The sequence below is a fragment of the Rattus norvegicus genome, chromosome 17, assembly GCF_036323735.1.
Source record: "Rattus norvegicus strain BN/NHsdMcwi chromosome 17, GRCr8, whole genome shotgun sequence".
NCBI classification, from domain to species: Eukaryota; Metazoa; Chordata; class Mammalia; order Rodentia; family Muridae; genus Rattus; species Rattus norvegicus.
The window spans coordinates 81500565-81527500 of NC_086035.1; the positions used below are offsets into that span (position 1 = coordinate 81500565).

A 26936-nucleotide genomic window follows, 5' to 3' on the forward strand; every position below is an offset into this window, starting at 1 on the left:
CACATCTGTGGCGGCTCTGGTTCCCCTTTATTTCCTCCGTGCAGAACACATCTCTGGCTGCTCTGGTCCTCTCCTTATCTCCCCCCCCCCAACCCCTGAGAACACATCTGTGGCCGCTCTGGTTCCCCTTTATTTCTAACTCCCTGCAGAACACATCCGTGCCTGCCTAGGGTCCCCTCCTACTTCCCTCCCACACGGAGGAGCTCTGTTTGGCTTTCTGGATCTTCTCTGGACTGTGGAATCTGTCCCCAAGCAATGAGCCTCTTCTGGCATTGACCCCTCACTCCCCACCATGAAGCCTTTGTAAACCTTCTTTTTAATAACTGTCCTTCTAGTTGTGTTTTCTGTGCTCAGGATTCAAGGTGCTGACTAATATTGAGCTGGTCAATTAAGTTACTACACATTGATATGCAACATCTGTGTTTTTCCAGGGCATTACCTGGTGTAAACATTCGCCAAGGTCTTCATCATTTAATTTGATTTTCCCCAGGGATCCAGTTCTAAATTCAATGTTTTGGGTAGAGCTTGTAAGAAATACTAAGTTTCCCTCCTCCGTAGTCATCCGAGGCCTATACATTTGAGCAGAGAATTCACAAGTAATTAGCACACAGAATTTTAAATTTTAAGCCAAATTTCTTGCTGAATAATGATAGACTTGCTACACACATTCCCACCTCGCACTCAGTCCCACCAAACTTTCTCTATTCGTCTATCATTATTTCTCTGAAAATTTCCTAATACTATTCCCCAGGAACTGCAGATGTGACTCGTTCACAAGTGGACAAAGACTATTTATAAATCGGAAAACAGTGCTTTATACCAGCCCAAATCTTCTCCACAGTGGCTTTTTAACCTCGCCGCTTTCCTCCAGAAACTTTGACTTCTCCGGTCATTTGTTACAGACACCGAAATAAGCAGAAATAAGCAGAAATAAACCATGGGTCTACTTACTGGTGCAGGTCAGCGATCCTTTTCTGTCCCCTCTGCTCCGGCTTTCCAGTTTTGCCATCTAATTCAGCTATCATCAACAAAGTAACAAAACCCCAGAGAAACTGCGAGGACATGTTCCTCAGCAGCCAGCCTCCCAGCTCGCCAGGCAAGAGGGAGACCACTCCGGCCAACCGAGTCCAGAATTTGAGAGAGCAGCAAACCAGCCGGTTGCACTTTGACCAGCAGAATATTCTTTAACTTTCCAGTCTTTCCAAGAAGGCTTAAGTTATTTTTTCCCCTTCCCGAAGAATGTCAATGATCTTAGATCTCTAGTACTGTTCAACTTGCAAGGGGTCAAAATCTACCTTAAGGGATGTACGACTTAATCATTATCTGTTTAACCTTTGAAACAGTAACCAGCAGCTTTGGAAACATCCACTGAAAGAGTCCTTGCTTCCTCGGAGGCACTCAGCTTTGGTAAACGGTGCTGGAGAAATACAATTGCTGCAAAGGGAGTGATTTCTTTATCTCATGCCATGCATTAAGGCTACTGCTAAGTGTTCTTCGGAGCCCCAAATTTAAGAACTAAAACAATAAATCTACCAGAAGAAAATAGGGAAGAAATTAGGCCTGTGATTTTGCACTCAGTTTCTTGGCCCTGAACCACAAAAGTAGGAACAGTAAAAAACAAAACAAAACAAAACAAAACAAAACTGAAAACCAGAAGGATTCAGTGTCAAAATGTCTAGCCACTACATATCAGCAGAGACACTTTTCAAGGGAAGTCAAAGGCAGCTTCAGGGATCAGCTTACATCAGTGGGGAGCCACAGTAATGTGGCCCCATTCTCCAGTAAATAATCCTCACCATGGTCACATAGGCAACCCCAATTAAACTCAGTAGGTCACATACACGAAAAGGCATGAAAATAGTAAGAGAATTTAAAAAAAATGGGGGCTCAGAGGTAGCAGGGAGAGAGTAGAAGAAGGCAACGGGCCGAGTACGATCAAAATACACGAGAGACATATATGACATTGTCAAAGAAAAAATAGTTGTATTTTTAAAGTCACCCAAAGGATTAAAGGAAGTATTTGGAAACCACATATACAAAATGAGATCAATATCCAGAACTTTAAAAAAAATAATCCCGGGGTTGGGGATTTAGCTCAGTGGTAGAGCGCTTGCCTAGGAAGCGCAAGGCCCTGGGTTCGGTCCCCAGCTCCGAAAAAAAAGAAAAAAGAAAAAAAATAATCCCATAATTCAACAACAAGGTAAGCAATACAAAGACTTATTGACATTCGTGACAATATGGTCAGCAGCTCTGGTCATCAATCAAAACCATGAGCTGTAACTCCATACCCAGTAAATGGAACTGCTGCTGTAGAAAAGAGCATAGAGATCCCTCAAAAGTTCAGTGAGAACTTAACATCTGATCCAGTAATCTTACTTCCCGTTCATGTCTATGATCATTGAAAACTCAGAAATCCACCTGCACGGCAATGCTCACAGCAGTAGAACTCACAATAGGCAAAGGCAGAATCAGCCCAAGTGTCATGGGTGACTCAGTTAAAACAGGTACGCACTGGCTGTGGGATTTTGATTCAATTTATTGTAGTCGTGTAGGCTATGCCGGCTTTAAGGTTATGATCCATCGCTTCTCCGCCTTTTAGCTAAGATCAAGTGTAGTTTATGTCCCCTCTGCTTCCAGTTCTCCAGGGCTGGGATTACAGGTTCACACTGCCACGCCCAATTTACAATAGAATGTTTTCAGCCATGAAAAAAAAAAATCAACACACACTACAATGTGGATAAAATAAACCAAAAGAAAACCACCGTCTAAGATTCTGCTTACATGAGGTGCCGGGATGAGTTTGACTCACTGATAGAGAAAAAGAGAATGGTGATGCGATGCCCCTCCCCCAGGCTGGAGTGCAGAATGAGGGCTCCCTGTTTAATGCTTGTGGAGATCCACACGGGAAAGATAAAAGGCTCTGATGAGCGACAGCTGTCACAGCCGAAGTAGGAGTATCGTGGACTTACTGCCACTAAACTACAAAATTAAAAGGTGGTTATGTATACTTCCCAATGACTTTTACCCTGGAGCTATAGTTAATCCAAGTTTCTCCCATCTGCAGATGGTGCACACGGTAGAGAGAGGCTACCTGAGCCCAAGAGAAATCCCGAGGGGCATAACTCCAGGTTCTACAAGCCTAACGGGTAACCACCAATATCAGCACACGACTTCTTCCCCAGAAAGCTGCTTAAGGCCCATCCCAGAGCTCTGGCTCAACATAAGCTTTGTGCAAGTCCACAGGAGCTCAAGGGAGCCGCAACTACCTGGATTGACTGGAAGAGTAGCCCGTCTTCTAGAGGTTTCTGGAAAAGAGTCAGCTCTGACGGCGTGTTGATTTTTATATCCGTCCTTCTGTTTCCTCCTTCCCCTCCACTTGGGAAATACCCTAAATTGCAAAGATCTAGGGTTCTTGATCTCTCTCTCTCTCTCTCTCTCTCTCTCTCTCTCTCTCTCTCTCAAAGACACACACACACACACCGAATAAATAAATAAATAAATAAATAAATAAATAAGCAAGTCATCAAAAAAAAAAAAAGAGTGTTTTTCATCTCAATTTGTTGGCCTTTTTTATTTTTCTTTTTTCTTTTTTTCGGAGCTGGGGACCGAACCCAGGGCCTTGCGCTTGCTAGGCAAGCGCTCTACCACTGAGCTAAATCCCCAACCCCAATTTGTTGGCTTTTAAAATGACAGTATTTGAAAAAGTTTGCACTGCCAGTTAAATTTTTTTTAAAAAAATCTTAATTTCTCAAATATAGCTGCACAGCTTGATATAATGGATAAATGTGACACTGTTTTTTTCCTGTTCTCTTTGGCCCCTATAATTCAACTAACACGAACCAAAGAAGATATATTTCAATTTGATTTTCTTCTGAGCTGCTGCTGAAATGACCTAGTGACAGGCTGGGTTGTTCGTTGTAAGGGGCAGAGGTGGGGCCATGTGCTGGGGAGATGGCTCAGTGGTTAGAAGCAGGCACTGTTCTTCCAAAGGACCAGCTTTCCATTCTCAGCACCCACATCACTTAGCTCGGAACTGTCTGGAACTCCAGCTCCCCAGAGTTCTCACAGCCCTAGCCTGTGTGAATACACATACACATTCACATATCTGCATATATATACATATATATAATGTAACAAATAAGAATCTTTTCAAACAGAGAGATAAAATATATAACGAATAGTATTTGAGGCTGAACATAAATGTTTTGAAGTTTGATTAATACAAATTTGCAATTCACCATTTTGCTGGACCCAAGGTCACATAGGACTAAAGCTTTTCTTTTTTCTTTTTTTTTTTTTTCGGAGCTGGAGACCGAACCCAGGGTCTTACGCTTGCTAGGCAAGCGCTCTACCACTGAACTAAATCCCCAACCCCTGACTAAAGCTTTTCTAAAACTCCTAGAACCTGACACTTTTTTAACAGTGGAATATTTCCACATTTGGGCTTTGGTTGGTTCACCCCCAAATCCTCGGGAAGTTGTGAATAATGAAGAATAATGAGAGAAAAAGAGAAGCAGGAAGGTTGAAAAGTCAAAGCTTTGTTTTGTTTTGTTCGGTAAAAGAGAAAAATAAAATTTCTAGAGATGGGACCAGAGGAGTGGGGATGATTTATGCTGTTGCTACAATCCCCGCCTCGGAGTCCTCTTGCTCTTCTTGTAATGTTTCATGTGTGTGTAGATTTTCCCGGGCTAACTGTTTGTTATTGGACAGCCAATTTATATATATATATATATATATATATATATATATATATATATATATATATATATATATATGTACTTTTCAAGTAACAAGCTATAAATGAAAAAAAAGGACTATATAGTAAATGATTCCAGATGATACTATTTCAGAAGCCAAAGTTATATTTAATAGATACTAATTAAGATCTGTCCAAGGTTCACATCGTCAATATGAAAGCTCGAGGGACCATTTATGATAAAGATTTGATACCTTATTTGTATGACTTCTAGAACCGCATGCTTAAAACACACGACCTCTTATGAGTATAAGCTATATTTTTTGTCACACATTTTTAAATACCGCCGTATTGGTTTGCTTTCTACTGTCGAGATAAACCACAACAAAGGCGACTTATGGAAGGGAGGGTTTGCTTGTGGGTCCATGGGGATAAATGTTGATCACTACCATGATGAGGAAATATGGCAGCCCAGCGGGCGAGGAAGTAGGAACAACAGGTCCAGAGTTCACAACTCAAACTGCGAGCAGAGAGAGAGGACATGACAATCGTCAATCTTCAAACTCTCAATTCCTGCCTCCAGTATTCTCCCCAACAAGGCTACATGTCCTAAACCTCTCCAAACAGTGACAGCAACTGAGGAGTGAGTGTTCCAATACGGGAGCCTGTGGGAGACAGTGTCATTGAAACCTCCAGTCACCATAACAAAGAGGGATATAAAATACTGCTGTCTGCATCTACGAAAAACACCTACTCGCTCTCTCATAAAAAATAACAGATCAATGTCACACAGTGACCCAGCCTTTGACAATTTAACCACTGGCAGGGAGATAAGAGGGAAGTTTGACAATGGAAACTATTTGGTAGGTTTACACAGTGATAAGATAGGCTGGTATTTTCCTGAATGGAGGAGGGTTCAGACTCTCTAAGGGCTGAACAAACCTTTTTCTCGATTATGCTTTTCCTAAACACCCCTGACTCAGCAGATCTGTCTAGTGCAAATGTCTCCGGTGTTGTCTTAATAAACAGTTCTTTTTATAGCATCTTCCCTGTTTTGTTTTTTTTTTTTTTTTGGTTCTTTTTTTTTTTTGGAGCTGGGGACCGAACCCAGGGCCTTGCGCTTCCTAGGCAAGCGCTCTACCACTGAGCTAAATCCCCAACCCCCATCTTCCCTGTTTTAATAATGTGCTTGTTATTCAACAAAGTAAAATCCTTACTCTAATTCCACCCTAGGTCTGTGATTCTTAATAATCTTTTGTGTTAGGAAAAAAAAAAAAACTAGGCAAATCCTCCCAAGGTCTGACTGACCTCTGATATGGAGCTGGGGAATTCTACATCCGGCTCACTGGGTCAGCTTTTCCTCGGATCGATAGACAAGACAGACCGTGTGCTTCTAGTGTTTCTGGAATCAGTGTGAAAAGCAATAGCTCATTCTGGGACATCATCACTCATTCCGTCATCTTGCTGTAATGCAGAGTTTCTTCAGCACAGATGAAATCATTTTATCGTGAGGGACATTCAGAAGAGCCTCCTCTTCTCCCCAAACAATCCATCACCATGAAATCCCAGCTTTGACTAAGAGAGCTCCTGTCTACTCCCTAATCCACAGTGCACTTACTGAAAGGCTACACCTACCTTCTCAAAGCTACAAAGTATGAGGGGAAGTCTTGTTCCTCCAAAGACTAGCCTCTAGAGCAAACCACACACATGATAGGAAAAGTCCGGGTTCTTGGAGTTAGAATCCAGGTCCATGGTCCCTTCTCATTTCTCTGCTGTGTCTCTACATAGGAGAAAAAGGATCTCAGCGCTTAAGGGACCTGGAAAGCCACGGCACATTTAATTTCTGGTGTGTAGGGACTGCTCACTACGTGTGCAGTGTTGCTGTGGGGTCATGTGTCCATAAACAATGTAGCTCATCCCCCACCTCCCTCGGGTTCGCGTTCCTGCAAGTAAAACAAGGGACTCGAAAACCAACAGCAAAATACAGAGCTCGCAGCGGTCCCCATGTTACTGTAAGAAACCACTAGGTGCAAGTAGGAGTGTGTGATCTCCACACTTACAGAAGGAAGATTCCAGAATGGAATCATTCCCCGTGGACTCCGAGGGACGAGGATAGCCGAACCCGAGATAGGAGTAGAGGGCAAAGGTCAACTGCTGTCTGAAAACAAGGCAGGGCGGATCCGGGAAGCAAATCACAAGGCCACCCGAGGAGATAGAGCACAAGATTAACTTGAATCCAAATGTCTCCGAGAGCAGTCGGACCGAACAGGAGACCGTAACCAGGACAGAGTGGAGCTTTCATGGGGCGTGGCAGCTGAGTCCCTGAATAAGGAGGGTTTGTTCTAGGAGCTGCTACTGGGGAAAGGACCCAGATGTGAAATATGTTGCCTACGCCACCCAAGAATGCCCTCAAACACGTGTTCAGTTCACTGAAATAAACCTATTAGGCCTGACAAAGCTCCTAATGGTGTTTGTTACACTGTCTGGCCTTCGTTTGCTTTCTTTATTCTTCTGCTTCAGCCGAGTACAGGCAGATGTATTTCCTTTTGCTGCAGACACGAGCCACTTTATGGACCGACGGTGGGAGCTGCTCTCCTTCCGAATGGTCCATGCATCACTAATAAATCAACCATGCGCGGTTTCTTCACCTCTGTTCCTCGTCCCACCTCTGGTCTCCCCTTCTCAGGGTATAAGTAGCACAGCCTTTCCTGCAGATGTCTCACTCCACTCCCTCTTCCCCGGGTATAGTGTTAATAATCTGCGTGACTCTCTTTTCTCTGCTCTCGAACTTTTCCAAGATCCTGGCACAATGATCTTTTTTCTGTGACACCAGTCCATCTCCTTTTATATTCTAAATTCTTAATACTGCCTCCACTTTGTATCTTCACCTTTTATGAATGAAAATCCTACGGTCATCAAGAGTGTACATGAAAGTAAATATCGGTGCTCAAGAACTTCACAGGATGGGGGTTTGGGGTTAGAAAAGGCCATTGTAACATCACCCACAGATACACACACACACACACACACACACACACACAGACACACAGAGATAGAGACACACACACACACAGACACAGAGACAGAGACACCCAGAGACAAAGACACACAGAGACGGAGAGATACACAGAGACAGAGATGCAGAGAGACACAGAGACAGAGAGACACACAGAGACAGAGAGAGACACAGAGACAGAGAGACACACAGAGACAGAGAGAGACACAGAGACAGAGAGAGGCACATAGACAGAAACACAGAGAGACACAAAGACAGAGACACACAGAGAAGAGAGAGAGACACAGAGACAGAGACACAGAGAGGCACAGAGACAGAGACACACAGAGACAAGAGACACACAGAGACAAGAGACACACAGAGACAAGAGACACACAGAGACAGAGAGAGGCACATAGACAGAAACACAGAGAGACACAAAGACAGAGACACACAGAGAAGAGAGAGAGACACAGAGACAGAGACACAGAGAGGCACAGAGACAGAGACACACAGAGACAAGAGACACACAGAGACAGAGAGTCACACAGAGACAGAGAGACACACAGAGACAGAGAGACACACAGAGACAGAGAGAGACACAGAGACAGAGGGGGAAAGAATCCACGAACATTATTGGAACACAGTGGTGATGTGATGGAATGATACCTATGTGGGGCGATGTGACCTGAGCCAGAGCCCACACATTAAGTACTTCTTCAGGCTAAGTCTTGGGGTTGGAAGATGCAGAGAGAGAAATGGGGGAGCAAAGCTTCCAGGAGAACTACCGGAGCTTTCAGAAAATGTGTGAGTGTCTGATGAGATTTAGAAAATGGACGGGAAGTCAGGTCAGGAAGATTCTTTTTTCTTTTTTTAAATTGGATATTCTGCATTTACATTTCAAATGTTATTCCCTTTCCCGGTTTCCCGTTCATAAGCCCCCTATCCTCTCCCCCTCCCCTTCTTCTATAAGGGTGTTCTCTTCCCCAAACAACACCCTCCTCCCTGCCCTGACATTCCCCTACACTGGGGGGTCCAAGGGCTTCTCCTCCCATTGGTGCCCTACAAGGCCAAAGGAAGAATCTTTAATTGCCATTTAATGATCCTAGCTCTTTAAATGATGGATAATTATAATAGTTTTCCAGGTAAGAGATGAACACAACCATATTTAAGTTTTACAAGCATCTCTGCTTAGAGAAGTCTGAGATCCAGGGGACTGGAGCCCAGGAAAAGAGACTTGGCTCGAGGAGGCCCTGGCTATGGCAGTGCACCAGCTGATGGGAAATAGAGGGAAAGATATTTTAGCAATAATATCTGCTGGGAAAAAAGACATACTTCATAGTCCTTCAAGTATCAAGAGTGGTAACACCCATGTTTCTTACTTGAGGAATTAGGAGGATAGGGTGTCGCTTTTTAGAATCAGGGAAAGATTATGAGAGGGAAGATTCAATCAAGAAGCAGAGACCCTAGGACCATGCAGCACTCAACTGCCTTACTCCAGTTTTCCCGCCACTCGCCTAACGTGGGCATAGGAAACACCGGAAGTGGACTAGACCAGAACCTTCTTATTCCAGATGTGCCAGTCAGGCCCAACTCAGGCTCAAACATCTGTTTCTACTGTGGGTCCACTGAATCACAATTTTCCCTCTAGAGACATCCCCATTCATGATCGTGTGTGTGTGTGTGTGTGTGTGTGTGTGTGTGTGAGAGAGACTATGACGGGTGAGTAACCGTACTTATATTTCCGTTTTTCTTACTCTTCAAAGATTTTTGCAAACCCACCTCTTTGCTTTCTGTGGCTCTACTTGCTAAGAAAGCATTTTTTCTTCTCATGACCCTAAATCTTTTAATTTCATAACTTATTGTTGATAGAATTAGCATCTTCTATTAATTTAAAAAAAGCAAGAACCAATTTCTGACAATTTCTTTTGTTTCCTGTGAATACTCAGTCCTAAGTTCTTTGTCTTCTCTTTGCTGCCTTGTCTGGATCTGTCTCCTGTGGGACTTGTTCTCCAGGGCCCATTAAACCTTTTCTGAGCACATCACTTTCAGCTTAGGATACTGGAGATCAGACTATCTCTGTGTACATGGGAACTGGTATAACCACGCAGCTTATCGCAGGGCAAGGTAGTAATTTTATGGGAACCTCAAATATCAAATTTCAAGGCATCTTCCCTTGAGCTTTCACTTCCTGCAAGGAAAAAAAAAGAATTCTTACAATTTGCTACCAGAATCAAGGCTTATTGGATATTGCACTACAAAGTGTACAGACCTTTCTGATTCCTTTCTCCCCAGTCTGAGAACTTACCTAACAAGCACATCAGCACGTTTTTGACGACTGCTATTTTATAGCCCCAGGCTCACTAGATATGAGCATTGTAGAAATTCCTTTTTCTTACAGTCATAACAGATACTTGTTGCTTATATTTAAAGCCCTCAGTTATAAGGGAAGTCATCAACAAGGTAAACTTTATGGCCTTCTTTGGCTTAAAGTGACTGGGCAAATCTGTGGTGCGATTGTGAAGGAACATTACGTAGACAGACATGACAACGTGGGCCAGACTGTGCTCCGGCAGGCTGTTAGGAAAACAATGGGCTTCTACCAGGGAAAGATGGCCAAAGCCAAGCATGTGAAGACTAAGAAAACACTGTTCAACTGGACCAGCTGTGTTGTCTTTAGAGAAAAGTGGGTAAAGAAGATATGAAAAGAGGGCATATCGGAGTGCCAGGTTGGAGACCATTGGTTAAACCTCTTGGTGTAACAAGGAGCTTCTGGAGTAGTGTGGATGCCTCAGTCCTTACGCGACATTTGTTGCAGTCGGACACGTTTACCTGAGAGCTGCGTCTATGTGGAAGCCACAAAACCAAAAAGTGGTTGAGATGGAAAGGTGTCTTGAAGCTGCTGACGAGACTCTGACAGTCCAAGGATAATTGCTATTAACTTCGATCTCTTCAGTCTGGCTTTGGTGCCTTTTAGTCCATTTGCACATCAGTTTAAATCAAATATTAGAAATAACCAAAAATGTAGTCATACAAATACAATACTTATTACTAGAATGATCCCTTTTAGGCTTTAAAAGCCATTCTCTTTTTAGGGTTATTGTATTACTTTACCACCACGTTTACGGGGCTGGAGAGATGGCTGAGCAACTAAGACCTCTTACTGCTCGTCCAAAGGACCTGGGTTCAAATCCCAGCATTCAGGTTGTAAGGCTGACAACCACCTAAAACTCCAAATTCAGGGAATCTAAAGGGTCTCTTCTGGACAGTGTGGATACTCGGATACATACAGACACACATGTAGACACATGTGTCCACACATAAATAAAAAGAAAACTTTAAGAAACTCTGCATTTACATATGCCACTGTACTTGGTTTATGCTTTGTTTTTAACAACATTTCATGGCAACACAACATTGATCTGCTGTCTTCATTTTCCATGGAAGACACTATGAAATAATTATCGCAAAGTATTTAGCTTAACATCATTCACTTGCTTACTTCCCGGGAAGCACATTATTACCTAGAAAATGAACAATTCCCTCCTGAGTTGAGATTTTTTAATACAGCGTGGTCTGTTCTCCACGCCTCTTACTATAGTTACTGCAATTGTCTCCGGGGAGAAGGAAAAGGCAGCACAGGTGAATGTTACATGTGACTAACTCAGCATCGGCAGGGGCGGTCCCTAGCAAGAAGATTGTTACACATTATTGAGGATTTGAGAAACTTCTGCTTTATCAAGGTTTTGTTTTTTTAAACAATTAAAATCCTGCCCAAACCAGTTACAAGAATAACCCAAAATTTTCTAATGTGAGAGGGAAGGGAAGAGAGTAAAGTTTGAGTATCAACTTAAAAGGACAGAATTAGCTTTTTACTTGTTGATGGCTCAGGATCTCTGGACAGGACAGTGGCGTGACATTAGGCGCTATTTGTACTATAGTTGAAGATGCCTGCACCCAGGCTCCACTGTGGATGAGTGAATGAAGGCAACACACAGTGGAGGAAACACTTACAATCAATGTGGGTTTTTTTCAGAGAGTGTAAAGCACACTTTTAGCAAACATCGTTTGATGACAGGAGGCAAGTGCGTGAGAGTCTCCCTATGGAGGGATCAATTTCTCGGGTCCCTCGCACTCCTCAGACCTCTTGTGATTTTAATTAGGAAGACACAAATAAAAGTGGCACACAGAGGCACCTTTATCTTAGAGGAAGCTTTGTGAGACCTGTGTGATTTATGACGGGGGCGACTTAACAAGGCTGATGCTTTCCAAAGGCCTGTCATTGCTAGGGGATTTGTTAATTGAAGTGCAGCACGGACCCATGGGAAGATTTAAAGTGTTGTCATTGAGGGCAGGAAGAAGGATGGAATGACCTCACCTCTAAGTCTTTTCCAGTATCATTAGTCTAAGATCTATATAAAACAAAGCCTTTGCCCCTTTGGATGTTTTCTTTATGGTGGCTTGGTCTATATTTATTACAGAAGTACTGCTAAATCAGGCTTGGTCAACAGTCCCTAGACTGTGTTTTAGAAGGGTCATAAACAATACCTTAAGAGCTATACACAATTCTGGCATTAAATACTTTCCCCAATGACATTAGCTTGTTCCTACTGTGTTGGTTGACTAATAGAATTATTAAAACACTTCCTTGAAGTCATGAAAGAATTTATAATGATGATACTCAGCCCATTCATATTCAAGTCAGGTAACCGGACGATTCTTTATTAGGCATCCACTGGCTGCAGCCAAGAGAGGTGCCATGAGTGCAGAACTGGGTAAGAAACAGCCTTTGTCCTCTAGCAAACATGTCTAGGGCCTGGGGGATTGCAGTCCATTACATCAGCCTGTAAATGAAGCTGAAACTGAATTAGCTTTGTCAGTATCTGATATGTCCTGCTATTGTCATGCCTTTCTTATTCAAACTGTGATTGTCCTTGTTCTGGTATGACAGGTGACCAGATTATTATACACAATGAGACTCCGGACCCTATGTTATTGTGGTAATTTTAAGACAAGCTCTTACTATGACCCAGGGTAGTCTAGAAATTACTTTGTAGGCCAGGCTAGCCTCAAACCTGCAATCCTCCTGACTCAGCCTCCACGGGGTTGCATTTACAGGCTTACACCCCCATCCATATGGGTCCCACTTTAATTTTTTATTTTGGCAGGGGATTGGTCTGCTTATATTCCCGTCAGAGGTCTTAGTTTACATTTTTAAGCTGTTATTCTGGTCCTGCTGGGGTCTTAATGGTCCATTGATGCTATTGTTTTAAGTGAAAACATCATGTTCCTTGGGCCAGGCTAACCTGGTAACTCTGATAGGCCAGAGTGTATGACCACAGTGAGGGAGACTTCCTGGGTGAAGCCCCTCTGCAGGTTGATTCCCTTGACTGTAGCACTGAATGATGCCCCTGAGAAGGTGTCGGAACCTGAGGGAGGTGGAGCCTGTGCTTGGATCCTTCTCCATAGGACTTGGACACGTGGCAGGCAGATGTTGCCACTGAGTTGGTGTTATGAACAAGAGGCACTTCTATGTGGAGCAGGAATAGCCTTCCCTGTCCGTTTTCTGTTTCTGCGATGTATGATGGAGACCGCTAACACTGAATCACCTCTTTTCTGTGTGGTAGAGAGGTCAGGAGACATCTTGTAACCGTTGTTCCTCTAGCCATGGGAACCTTCGCCAGCTTCTGCTTCTCTTTCCATCTGTGGAGTTCCACCAGTTCTTGTCTTATTATAGAACCATATTTTCACAGAGTTTAAAATTGTGCTGAGGGAAAAACAAAGGAATACATTTGTGTTCTCTGGTGGAGCCTAGAAATCAAAACACAGTATTTTCAGACTTGTTCCTATCTGTACATATTTCCTAAGCCAAAAGCACATCCCGGGAGTTAGTTTATGATCATGTGTTGCGCATTTAAGTAAATGTAGCTACCTAAAGACAAAACAGAAACAGCCAAACAGCTCTTAGGAGAGTGACTTCAAGTTTGAACTTCATTTTTTGATGCTCTCTCTGTAGCTTTGATTCCAATTCCACGATGGCCACTGTATGCATCCATTCAACAAACATTTGAGTGCTTTCTATATGACAGTACTACTAGGTAAATAGTTGGGGGGTGAGTGTTAAAACCTCTTCACTGTAAGCTAAGATGGCTGAGTGAATAAAGTGTTTAATGCATAAGCACAGCGACCTGAGTTCACATCCTCACCACACACATAAAAACCCAGCATGTGTGCCTGTGATCTCAGTGCTGGGGAGTGGGTAGGAACAGGCAGACATCCCTGGGCTCCCTCCCAGCTCCCTCTCCCAGCTCCAGTGAAGATGCTGAGCTCCAAGTTCACTGAGAAATCTTGTCTCAAAAGTTAAGATATAGAGTGACTAAGATACTCGATATTGATTTATGCACATACATACGCCACTCACACAAGTCTTTACTCTCAATCTAATGGTGGTTTATACTCTCTAAAGTATAAAACATCACTGTTCATCAGACGCAGTTGTCCTTGAAAGGCACATTTTTACAGAAGCTGATGGATGGGATACCTAGTGGCAAAAAAAAAAAAAAAAAAAAAAAAAAAAAGTGACCGGGACCTTGGTATGTAGGGTTTAAATGTGGGAGGCTTAGGAAAACTGTTGAAGTCATGAAAACAAATTTAAAGTGAAAATGTTTGGTTTTGTTTGTTGCTAAATTCGATGTGACAGCAACCCATCCCAGTTGAAAAATGCCAGCACAAAGATTCTCCAAACAGCTGATCGGGACTCATCTGAGTTGTCATGAGTAAGGAGGAGAAGTTTAAGGATGGCTAAGAATTTCTGAGAAACAAATGGCTTTGACAACCAAGGTAGCTGAAATCTTCAAGGACAGCTAAGAGTGCAGCTCCAGACCTGCCCCTCTCTCCGCCTCAACCCGTCTAGGTGATCTCATTTGATTATAGAGCCAACCCAGCTAAACAACCACATCCACTCAGTTTCAAGCCCTCCCAGTTAGAGCAGATGCCTCCAAAGGCAGAGTGAGTACACAGGAAACCATGTGTGTGCAAACAAAGGCATGGCAACTGTGTAACGCTAAAAGAGAGTCCTATAGGAAAGCAGCCTCTCTCCTACTTTTTGTAAAATGGTCTACACTTCTATTTATAGGGAAAATAAGATTTTTGAAGCTTTAGGAAACAGTCATGCTGTATTTGAGAATGTAGCTGAACGTAAGACTCAGGGTCAGAGATGACTCAGATACCAAGGGTCATGTCCTAAATTCAATCCTTAGGACCCACATGGCAGAGAGAGAGAGAGAGCAGACTCCTGCAAGCTGTCCTCTGATTCTTATATGCATGCCATGGCATGTATATGCACTTGAGAACACACATACACACACAATAAATACACATGATATGGAATTTCAGAAACTAAAGGAAGACTCAGAGGCTATGGTAGAAGAGAGAAGGCAAAACAGCTTTCTCACAAGCCTGTGTTTCTTGAGCAAATACATGTAAAGTTAAGAGGAACAAAAGAGAGTAATGTTCAGCAGGGGGACAGAAGTATAGTACTTTTATGTGTAAGAAAATATCACAGCGAAACCCACTCTCCTGGAGAATTCATGCACACCTTAACATAGGCTGTGCCTGAGTGGGGTGTTACCATGCAGTACTGTCGAGCCTATCTTGCTTTCTGTGGCTTCAGGACTTAACTAAGGTCCAAAAATGAGTAGAAAATCTCAGAAATGACCCATGAGTTAAGAATAAACAAAAAACAAACAACGAAACAGAGAAAAATATCCAGCATATACTCCTTAAGAATGTCTTTTCTTACCAGCAACGGGGAGGGAGAACCTTAATAGTCAAGAGACACTAAAGAATGCCTCAACAACAGAACAAAAACAGCCAAGCTAGATATAATACCCAAAGCTTATAAGCGATTTTCCAAAAGACCAAATTATTTCTGAGTAAGTTCATTTTAGTACTGGTCAACCGAATACTAGAATTCAATCTAATTTTCTAAGAATCTCATTAATCAATACTTAGTATAAATGTTATATTTTTGAATTTTACAATTGCATAGATGAAATAAACAAAATAACAAAAACTAATTATATCTAGTTAATATGCATGCATGAATTAATTTAAAATTCTAAATATCTTATTATTTGCCGAAACCCTAAAAATTATCTGATAGTCTCTAAGGAATTTCTCTGTTACAGTAGGCTGGGATGCTGAACTCTCCCTCAGGTATGGGTCAAGTCCTGCTTAGACACTACTGAGCATTGCCTCGACTCTTCTCCAGGGCCTTTGTGGAGGCTCTAAGGACAGGGATCCTCTTGCAGGTGACTATGCTCAGCTTTTTATCAGGAATCCTCTTTGAGGGTTTGTGTAGATTCCCCCTTAAGAGCAAATGTGACCTCCAACAGGATTTCTTGAAGAAAGTATCTTTACCTCCAGGTGACAGGAACACTAAGGTCTTAGAGATTCTTCAAATAGTTATTTTATAGGTCTGTGTAGTGTACTTAAAGGATATTTTAATTTTTTCCTTTGAGACAGGGTCTCTCTACCTAGCCCTGGCTGTCCTGGAACTCATTGTGTAGACCATGCTGGCAGGGGACGCACAGATCCATCTGTCTTTCTAGTGCTGGGATTAAAGGTGTGTGCCACCATGCCCAGCTGAATATTTTAATTCTTGAGGTAAATTAACTAGGGTAAACTGACAGTTTGGATCATGATTATATATCTAGAAGAGCACACATATCCTACAGTAAAATGTCCTTCAAGTAGCAAAGAAATAGAAACACTCGGGGAAAATATTTTTATTAGGAACATCGACATTTTAATGGCAAATAGAAAGACAGGAAACATGGTGGCAAGCAGTTAGCTGTTAGATGCTGAAGTTGGAAAATATCTAGATGTTTACTGTCCTCTAGTAAACCATGCGAAGTGTTCTTACAGATGACGACTTACAGGCACATGCTAGCAGAGTTGACGAATGAGGAAAAATAATCAGAGCAGGAGAAATTCTTGTTGGGCTGACATGATGATCGTCTGTGGTGCACAAAGGCAGTAAATGCTACCAGAAAGGTTCAAGTGGTCAAGGGGCCTGAAGGCTACGTCTTTAGAAATAATCCAAACTAGTGTGATTCCAGGCTTCCAGAAACTGCGACTCGCGGTCAACTCAAGCCGAGCCAAGCCGACCACAGTGGCACTTCAACAAGTTGCGTGGTTAAAACAGCTCCCAGGGAAGAGCGAGTGCATGTAAACTCTTCTCTCTGTGTCCCACTGCCTTCGCTTTTTCATGCAGATTTAGACCTCACACTCTGTCATTAAGGTACAACCACACCAGCACAAGTTAGGGTTCTGCCCAACAACTTAAGGAACCCAGGAAAGCACATTTAAAAAGTTGATGTGAGCTCAGAACTGGAGCCTTGTTGTGACTTGGCTTGTAGAAACCTCTGACTCTACAGAATGATGTTATCCAGACAAACTAGTAAGCAGAGACCCTTTGGTTTGGACGGAGAAACAACTCACCTGCAAAGGCATCGCTTAGCGCACATGTGCTGCTGGCCCAACATGACGTCTCCTTTATCCTGTGCTAAGCTAACAAAACGAAACCAGTTTTAATTCTCCTTGGTGTCATTTCTTCCTCCTCAGAATCCCCTTAGCTAAGATGTTGATCTGAATGATGCTGGCATTTAAGCCAAAGACAGGATGTAATTTATTTTTAAGAACCCTACCCTCTAACTATGCAACCAGCGTAGTCTGCATTGGGCTTGGCACCACGCATCGTTATATGGGTGCTTAGCAGGGGTGCAGGCTGTTAGAGTAGCTGAAAAGCTTCTCCATCAAATACCTCTTTAAAAAGCCAATTGGTCCGGGGTGCACTTCTCTGGGTCATGTTCCCCTCATATTCATGCTATCAGCCAGGCGCAGCCTCCACACCACAGAAGCCAGGCATGGTTTCACTTACCTTGTAATCCCAGCATTTGGGAGCATAGCTGGAAGGATCAGAAGTTCGAGGCCACTCTCAACTACATTGCAAGCTTGGGGTTAGTTTTAACTACAGGAGACACTGCTTCAAAAACGAAGTGAGGGAGGGAGGAAACTAAGGAGGAAGGAGGAGGAAGTGGATCATTCCAAACAACAGCTTATCCTGGTAGTTTTAGCACTGGGTAACTCTCCGTCATTTATTATTTCAACTGTGAACTTCTGTCAAAGGCTCAAGCTGTCGAGGAGAGCGAGCGAGCGAGCGAGCGAGCGAGCGAGCGAGCTGGCAGCTGCAAGTATCTGCTCGCTCTGCCAGGCCAGAGCAGTTGTAGCTGTGGTTTCACAGCCAGAACTCAATGTGCTAGGTCCTCCGGAGAAGGCCAGCCAGCTCTGTAGGAGGAGGTGACTCGCTCCCTCCCTTCTATCCTCGGACTTTACCGCCGCTAACGATGGCCCAGGCTTCGCTCCGAGGTTATTTTCCGACATAAATTGTCCTGTTTGTATTAATTTTGCATCTATACATTAGCTGGGGGCCTGTAAAGCACCAAAATTGCGGCAAGGAATAAGCACCTTAGAATTATGCAGCACAGCACGTACGGGGTAGGAATCAAACGCCGGTCCCTGGAAAGAACAGTGGACGCTGTAACTGCTGGGCCACCTCTCCAGCCCCTTAAAGCTTATAAAGCCATATTGTGCTTCCCAATTTATAAGCAAATGCTCCCCAGACCCACCAAAGAAACTCTAACCAAGCTTAGTATAATACTGTTCAATTGGACACTGGACCTTATAATTACAACACAATGGTAATACAGCCAAACCATAAACTGTTTTCTTGGTAAGAATTTTTCAGCAGTAAAGATAACCTACATGAACCGGCACCACAATGATTTCAGATTATAATTATGAGATTTTAATGAGGTTCATCTTTAAAAACACATACAAATGTAGACAGTGACTGTGGATACATACATAGCTTATAGCTTCGATATACCCATATTTACCTGAGTTCAGAAGTAATTTTTTTAATTCCAGTATAATCTACATAATATAAAATTAGCCACTTAATAGACTTTAAGTGTACAGTTTGGTGGCACTAAGCACATTCACCATGTCCAACCAGCAATGCCTCCTACCCTCAGGACTTTCTCATGTTCGCAAACAGAAACTCTGTACCTGCTAAACACTGACTTCCTCATCCCCTCCTCCCAAGCCCTGCAAACACTGCCCTCCTTACTGTCTATATGAACTTGACTCCTAGTGGAAAGAAACCACTCTTGTCTTTTCATGATCGGCAAGGCTCCTCCTGGTCATGGCACATATCATAAAACCATTCCAGGTAGTACTGCTGGTATTCTAGTATATGTCTCCAACACACTTTATTTATCCGTTCTTTACTGATGCCATGATTGCACAGAGAAAAAGGTAAGTTCAGAGTCGGTACTATAAAGGATGGGGTAGCACCATACAGAAATAGCAGCACGGTTTCCTTACCCCTACTGCCACATAGGCTGTGCCATATTCCTTAGACTGTAACAACAGACACATTTAACCCCCAGGCTGACAAAGCAAAAGCACCCTGGTAATAGCAAACTAAAAGGAAGGATGTGAAATGAAGGTAGGACAATGAAGTTTTATCTTCAGATTAACAAGGAAGCCAGGTTTAGTACTGCTGGCCTTTAATTCTAGCTAGCACACCGGAGGTTGGGGCAGACACATCCCTCAGTTAGAAGCCAGACTGGATTAGATAGTCCAGGCCACCCAGGGCTACCCAGTGAAACCTGTCTCAAAAAAAGTCACCTGCATTTTTCAAAGACTTGATTAAGAATTTATGAGCATTTTTTTCTAATACATTCTCCAGACTGATGTCCATGTTGGATGATGACAATTTGGTTTAAAATATATACATTTGTCTAAAAAGGTAGATAAATTAACAAAAAGAGTATTATATTAAGAGTCATGAAACAATTTCTAATTTTTTAAATAATATTCTTTGAGAATATTATACAATTTATTTGGATTGTATTCACACTCCTTCCCCTATCCACCCAACTTTGTGTCCTCTTAAAAAAAAGTCCAGTCCAATCTGTGTTGCTCAACTCTTCTTGACTATAAGCCTACCCCGGGGGTGCTCCACATATAAGGAATCACGCCTTCAAAGGAATCTGACTCTTTCTCTCCTAGAAGCTACCAAATGCCGGTAGCCTCTCAGCTAGGGGTGTGACTTAGTACCCAGTCTACCCTGCTCCATGCCGAGATCCTGTCTGGGATTCAAGCTCATTGCATGCTGTCACCTAGCTATGAGTCCACATGACAGTCGTCCTGCTATATGGAAAGTGTCTTCCTAATGTCATCTACCACTTGTGGCTTTACAGTGCTTTTGCTCCCTCCTCTGCACTGATCTCTAAGCCTCGGTAGGGAGGAGAGTGACAGACATGTCCCACTTAGGGCTGAGCCCGCAGCAGTCTCCGTTCTCTGGCCTTCTGAATTGCCATCTACTGCAAAAGGCTTACCTGGTGAATGTTGAGGGAAACACTAATCTATGGTAGAAGAATAAACCACCAGAAATCATTTAATGCAATGCCCATTTAACAGAATACTAGTAGATTAGCCGCTAGGGCCCATGACCTATCCAGCCACAGGTCTTTGAACCAGATAGCAGGGCCAGGTATGAATTCTATCTCATTGATCTGGTCTTAAATCACAGAGCAGTTGGCCATTCCCATGACCCTCACGGGCATATCTTAGCAGGACAGTCACTACTGTAGCAGTTCATAGCAAGTTAAGAACAATGGCTACATTTGCTTGCAGCAGCATGAACAGCAGTGTGAAAGCTAGCAGAAGGGATGAAGCTTCCAGGTCTACATCCAGTTAGTTTCTCCACGTTATATAAAACAATTTTTAAATTAACATACAAAAATAATTTTCTAAGGACCATACTATTCATGTTATACTTTATAAAGTACTAATATACATACAAAAATTCAAACATTCTTAAATTTGTTTATAGCAAAATATAAAATATTTAATGTACATGTTTAAAGCTTTATAAAAAATATTTGCCCATAAAGCAAAAACAGCAATGTGAAGTTTGTCAGATACAGTAATATAAATTTAAGGAAACAATAAGATATGCACATTTAAGTTCCCTCTGAATTACCCGCTAAAACGCAACTAAAATAATTTAGTTGAGTTTTATAAGAATTAATTCAAGATAGAATTTTGGGATGACTGTCTAGAATTAGAGGCATACTCTGACGCCTCAGCGGCTCTCCCACGTCTCTCACTCACACAGGACTGTAAGGAGCTTTGAGACGACATGCACGTTGAGGCTGTTGCCGAGCAGCCGGTAACGCTGCTTCACCGTTGTCTTCTCAGGAAACCCTAGAAAAGAGGTGGCATGTACAGGACAATCACTTACGGTCCCAGCTTCAGACACAGAAGACTCCTTTAGTAAAAGCACAGTGCTTATTTTACACATAAACTCATGCCCTCACGGTCGACGAAGGCCCTCTGTGTAATGGAGGCCTACACAACGTATCACCTCGGACACTGTGGTTGTGGTTATGTACACATATTCTTTGATGCTCACACTGATGAAACTGCCTAAGGACACACTTCTCAGAAGGGTATACTTATTATTAAAACACAAAAGACGGCTATTGCCAATATGACCATGAAGTTTTACTAACAAATGAGAACTGGGAGACCAAAATGCTGTCTCGTACCATTCTATAACGCTAATACAATGAGAGGCTGCATAGCGCAATCATGTCACATGATGTCGGAGTATGGTTGATGCCAACATGTACTAGTAGCTTACAGAAACACTTGTGGCAATACCCTTGGGAAAATGGTTGCTACTCTTTTTTCTTGGTAGTCTCTTTTACCTTTATAGTGCGGTAATTTACATCCCACAGAATCTACCCTTTAAAAATGTATGGCTCATGCATTTTAGGATGGAATTCACAAACACCTTCATTTTTATTACTTCAAAATAAAATAAAAAAACAAAGGTAAACAAACAAAACAACAACAAAACCCTAAAACCTCTAGTCCCAACACCAGTTGCTCCCTGTCCTTTCTCTCCGCCCACCTTGATGCAGATTTGGCCACTCTAACGTCATATACACGGGATCAGGTGACACACTTATGTCCGCCTTCTTACATCATCATGTTTTAAGGTTCACTCACATTACAGCAAGCTCTAGGGCTTATTTTTTATTACTGAATGATATTTTTAATAGATAAAACATATTTTACTTATCCATCCTAGTTGGTAAACCTTTGAGTTGTTTTCACTTTGGAATATTATACAGAATAATATATACACATTATGAAGTTTTTTACTTGGATAATTATCTGGAGGTAAAACTGCCGAGTCATATACTACATTTAATGTTTGCAAAGATTTTTTACACTATTTTACACTATTTTACTTTTTTTTACACGATTGTACTTCACTCTGGTGGATATGAAGCAATGTTTCACTTATATTTCTCTAATCACTAGTGATGTTAAGCATTCTCTTCATGTGTTTATTAGCTATTTGCCTGTCTTTCAAGAAATACATATTCAAATCATTTTCAATTTTTAAAAAGTATTTATTTATATGTGCAGTGATGTTTTGTTTTGTTGGCCTGTATGCTTGCCTCTGTGAGTGTGCCTCTGTGAGTGTGCCAGGTCCTCTGGATCTGGAGTTACAGGCAGTTGTGAGCTGCCAGGTAGGTCTGGGAATTGAACCCAAGTCCTCTGGAAGAGCGGCCAGGGCTCTCAACTGCTCAGCCATCCCTCCGGGCCCTCACATTTTTGAATTGGCTTATTTTCTTTTTGTTAAGTTGTAAGAGTTCTTTATATGTTCTGTATAGAGCTGGTTTTCATAGTTTGCTTCCATAAACAGATTTTCTCCTGTCTGATTTAGTCACATTTAACAAGTGAAGAAGATTACCCAATAAGATAAAGGAAATAATGAAGGAGCATTTAGAGTACACACTTCCACACGTTTGTAATGGAGGACCATTAGGACTGCTGCTGCCCCAACACTACGCTCTGTGTGGACTGCAGTGAGATAGCAGTAGTTACTGTAAGAAAGCTGTCAGCTGCAGTTAGGCACGACTGTAAATCTTATATCCACAGATAATAACCCCCAGGCGAGCACACTACTAATATCAAAGACTATAAAGACTATTATTCCCAATAACCAGGAGTACGAATGCGTTTCTAGACAGCCCTTTACACAGTCCTAGGGAAGGGCCCTCAGTGATATTAGGATGACACTAAGGGAAAAGTGAGTTTAGAAACAGAATTTTGTTTTATTCTGATATTAAAGACTAAGTTAAGTGATGAGGCAATTATGTAGTTTTTAACTTAAATGGTGTTGTTTTAAAAAAACTTAGACGTATGAAAACCAAAGACTTAGATGTCTTCAAAACTGAAGCCACACAGGAAGCACGAGGCCAGGGTAGCAGCTTTCCCAGTAAAGCTCTGTATCTCTCCCAGAGCATCTAGTCACACACGCACAAGCAGGCAGTCACAAGACACCAGGACGAATGAACAGAAACAGCGATAGGAACCCACTGTTGCCAGGGGACAAATGGCTCAGACGACATCCATTTCGTGCCCATAGCCGACGACGCTGGAAACACGAAGGACAGTTGTGTGATGGTCCATGGTGAGAGCCGGGCAAACTGTCAGCACGAGCACAGCATTTATTCTAGAGGCGCACTCAGCAATTAAAATATGTAACAACAAAACACTGAGGCCAGGACTTTGAAAAAGAACAAGGAGGGCACCTAGGCAGGCCTGGGGGATGAGAGGAATGGAGCCAAGTCATGTGATTACATTTGATCTAGTGTTTTCAAAAATTAAATTAAAAGATTCTTCATACATGTTTGTGTGTACGTATATGTGTGTATGTATGTGTATATTATGTATGTATATATGAAGAACCTCAAGAAATTCTATTTTACTCACTTCAAATTTTAAAACAAAAAAATTTGTGAAATTTACAAAGTAAGAATTAGCTATCTCTAGGGTCTACCAAGGTGGCTCATTGCCACTAAGCCTACACACATGAATTCATGGGACCTGTGTGGTAGAAAGACAGCCAACTACTACAGCTGTCCTCTGACCTACATACACATCATGGCAGGCCACATGGGAGAGCGCACACACGTGCCCACACACAAAGTAAGTACATAGATAAACACATATTTAAAATTAGCCCTCCATATTTTAAAAATTAAAACCAACATACTCTTTCTTGTGCAGGATATATAAATACACTAACTCAGTCAACTGTCATAATACCTCGCAAAATGTCCTAACTATCTATATTTTACAATTTTAGTTTATTTTGTAAACTAAAACAGAAAATGTAAGGTAGAACAAAGACTCCTCTAGCGTGGTCTGACCAGTCCCGCCTCTCCCACCCCTTGCCAAGTCTTCCTGTTTGCTAAGTAACTACAAGTGCAGATGTAAACGGCCAGCACCCTGGGCCTTGGGGACGCATTTCCCACAGTCAGTCAGTAGCTTCCTGTGAGTATGCGGAGGACATCAGACATCGCTGCTCAAAACACGGAGCAGAGCTGGGAAAGCCAACTGGGAGCAGTACTGAGCCGCCCTCGGCTGCTCTTCTACGGTCTCCTCGCTTCCTGACACAAACCAAGACAAGCAGAGTCTGTGCCTTTCTCCACTACAATCTCTAGGTCACTGAGGACTGAATGAGATGACCAAAAGAAACACAGTAATCTTCTCTTTTTTAAATTAAAAAGAAAACAGAACACAGTTACGTTTTCCCTCTTCTCCTCCAGTCTCCTCTACCGCTGTCTGCTCTCCTTCACACGCGGTCTGTCTTTCTCAACTGCTATCATTACACACGCACACGCACACACACATAAAGTGTCTAAATATGTAAGAAAAAACTTCAGTGATAAAATTTTAAAGCCAGGGAGTTGAAAATTAGGCTGGTCGCTGTGAGTGTGCTCGCAGAACATTCAGGAAGAGTTGCGTGAAGTGCCCGATTGTGGTCAGTGTACGAGAGGCTTGGGATCCAGGACTTCATCGTTAACTGTGTTATTTCGAATCTGAAACACGATCTCCTTCACTCATTAGTCACCTCACAAACATGCCTCGCCAGTACAACTCCACTGGATTTAATAGTTCCCCTTCTGTGATCAAACCCTCAAGCAGGGGACTGGGCAGGCCGTCTTTCTCTTTGCCTATTTAGCCAGGTACGGAAAGCGCTTTGAGACTTGGTCTTAGAGAACATGAATCTATCTCTTAGTGCTGAGTGCACTGGCATGGGAGCTGGGGAAAGGGGTCTTGGGGCCCCTGTAAGCACACAGGGCAGTGGCCATGGCTTCCTGGGGGCTAATCCCTGGATTTCCTGCACTAGTGCAGAGTTAGGACTTGGCCTTCCTCTATCTGTGCTTTTGTTTGTGAACTCCCCTGCTGAGGTCCCCTTAGCTCTGGAATGCCCTTACATTCCTTATAGAGGAGAACAAAGACAAATAATTGATAAGAATGTGTCTTTGCCAAAGTGAAAACACCACAAGTACAGCCCCTATCCACCCACCAGTCAACTCAGCCACCCTTTACCTTCTTCACCGGAAAAGGCCAGTTGAGCCCACTTGACCCCAGCCAAGCCTGGTTGTACCGCCTATAATCCCAGCTACTGAAGGGGCTGAGGCAGGAGGACCGTGAGTTTAAGGACCACGGGGGCCAGAGAGCAGGCTCATGATTAGTCTGTCTCAATATTAAAGTAAATACAAAGGGAAGAGCGGTGGAATGAAGCTTGCTTGGTGAGGCACACTGGAGGCCTGAGTGAATCACAACAAAATAAGCCTATTGCAGGGATCCCGCCCCAGTGTAGTGAGGAGTACCAAGGTCGGATCTACGGCAAGAATGTAAGCGGCAAGGGACTCTACCAACTGTCTGAGGGGGTTAGGAACACCCTGCTGCCCTCAGCCTGAGCGGCCTCTACTCATTACTGTACATAAGGGAGAGGAAAACAAGGGGGAGAAGGGAACTGACTGAGACACGACTGAGGTGAGACAAGGCGGGAAATGCCTGAAGCATTAGCAGAAGGAGTGGGAGCATTCACAACCTCCCCCGTCACGCAGGGATTCATTCATAAAATACCCGTGTGAGTTCCTAAGGAAGGGCTGAGCGCTTTAATAAGTAAAGCTGTGCTCTACATGGATCCCACATACCAAATTCTGGAGGAAATCCCAGGAGATTTGCAATTTCTTTAGGTGTGAAATATCGCAGTTTAAGCATTGACAATTTAGCTATCTTCTCTTCTGGTGGCAAATCAGGAAGAGATTTGTAGATATTCTCAATCTGTTAAAAAAAATCAAAAGAAACTGAAAAGTTCTATATGACCAGACCTAAGATTTTCAGTTGTTAGGCAGCTCAAGAACATTGGAAAAGCAATCATCAGTGCACACAGCAGCCGATGTATAAGCAAACTATTTCTCAACAACCATTGTATAACTGGCTGGATGATGGCCACAAACTTGAAAAGAAAAGACTCGCACAGCAGATTGGGATCAGTTTCAGTTTATCTGTCACTTTTGACCCCTTAAGACTAAGATATATCAATAAATATATAAAAAATTATAAAAACTATAAAAAGTTATAAAAAACGAGACAATTAACAAAGTCAACTTCATAATGCTAACAAGAAAACCAACAATCAAAAGAATCACATCACAGAATGTGTGTCTGTGTGCATAAGTAAAATATACTGCCACCAGCAGTTGAGCATTTAAAATTATTTAAAATTATTTTAGTATTTTTAAAATTAAATGTTTAAAGTAATGTTAAATGCAAAGTTTTAGTTTAAAGACATACATCGTACCTGCACATCCTCTGCAGTCTGTAACACAGAGCCTGTCCCTTCTATGTAGCTTCCATACCTGAAAAGTAACATGAATATTATGGAACACATGATAGATTTTAATGCCAAATACTTAAACTATTTCTTTGTGTATATGTGTGAGTGTGTGTTGATGTGTGTGTGTTCATGAGTGAGTGTGCATGTTTATTGGTATGTAGGTGTGCGTGTACAGCATGTGTGTGGAGGTCCAAGGACAACCCGGGCTGTCGTGCCTTCAAGCACAATCCAGGGTTTTTTGGAGGCTCTCACTGGTATCAAACACCCAAGCAGGTTAAGGTGTTCGGCCATCAAGGCCCAGGGATCTGGGGATCACTTCCCCAGCTGAGAACACAAGTAAGTGCCACCATACCTAGCCATATGTACATGTGTTCTTGGGGGTCCTTGTG

At 42.5% G+C, this 26936-nt stretch overlaps 2 protein-coding genes across 6 annotated transcripts in view; both read right to left on the reverse strand.

Moving 5' to 3' along the window:
- Cubn (cubilin) overlaps positions 1 to 1130 on the reverse strand; it is a 208076-nt gene extending 206946 nt beyond the window's left edge. Inside the window, exons 1-2 of the mRNA NM_053332.4 lie at positions 952 to 1130; positions 440 to 569 (exon numbers count right to left, since the gene is read on the reverse strand). Of these exons, the coding sequence (NP_445784.3) occupies positions 440 to 569; positions 952 to 1064 (243 nt within the window). The 5' untranslated portion in view covers positions 1065 to 1130. The remainder of the gene's footprint in view (positions 1 to 439; positions 570 to 951) is intronic.
- A 9045-nt stretch (positions 1131 to 10175) lies between these two features.
- Positions 10176 to 26936, reverse strand: part of Trdmt1 (tRNA aspartic acid methyltransferase 1) — a 43297-nt gene continuing 26536 nt past the window's right edge. For 3 of the 5 annotated variants that reach the window (XM_063276251.1, XM_063276249.1, XM_063276252.1), the window contains 3 exons: positions 26512 to 26569; positions 25862 to 25991; positions 18539 to 21032 (listed from right to left, as the gene is read on the reverse strand). In XM_063276251.1, the coding sequence (XP_063132321.1) occupies positions 20932 to 21032; positions 25862 to 25991; positions 26512 to 26569 (289 nt within the window). In that variant the 3' untranslated portion in view covers positions 18539 to 20931. Of the gene's footprint in view, positions 13459 to 18538; positions 21033 to 25861; positions 25992 to 26511; positions 26570 to 26936 lie in introns of those variants that run through there. The other 2 variants (XM_063276250.1, NM_001031643.1) reach the window with 2 other exon arrangements.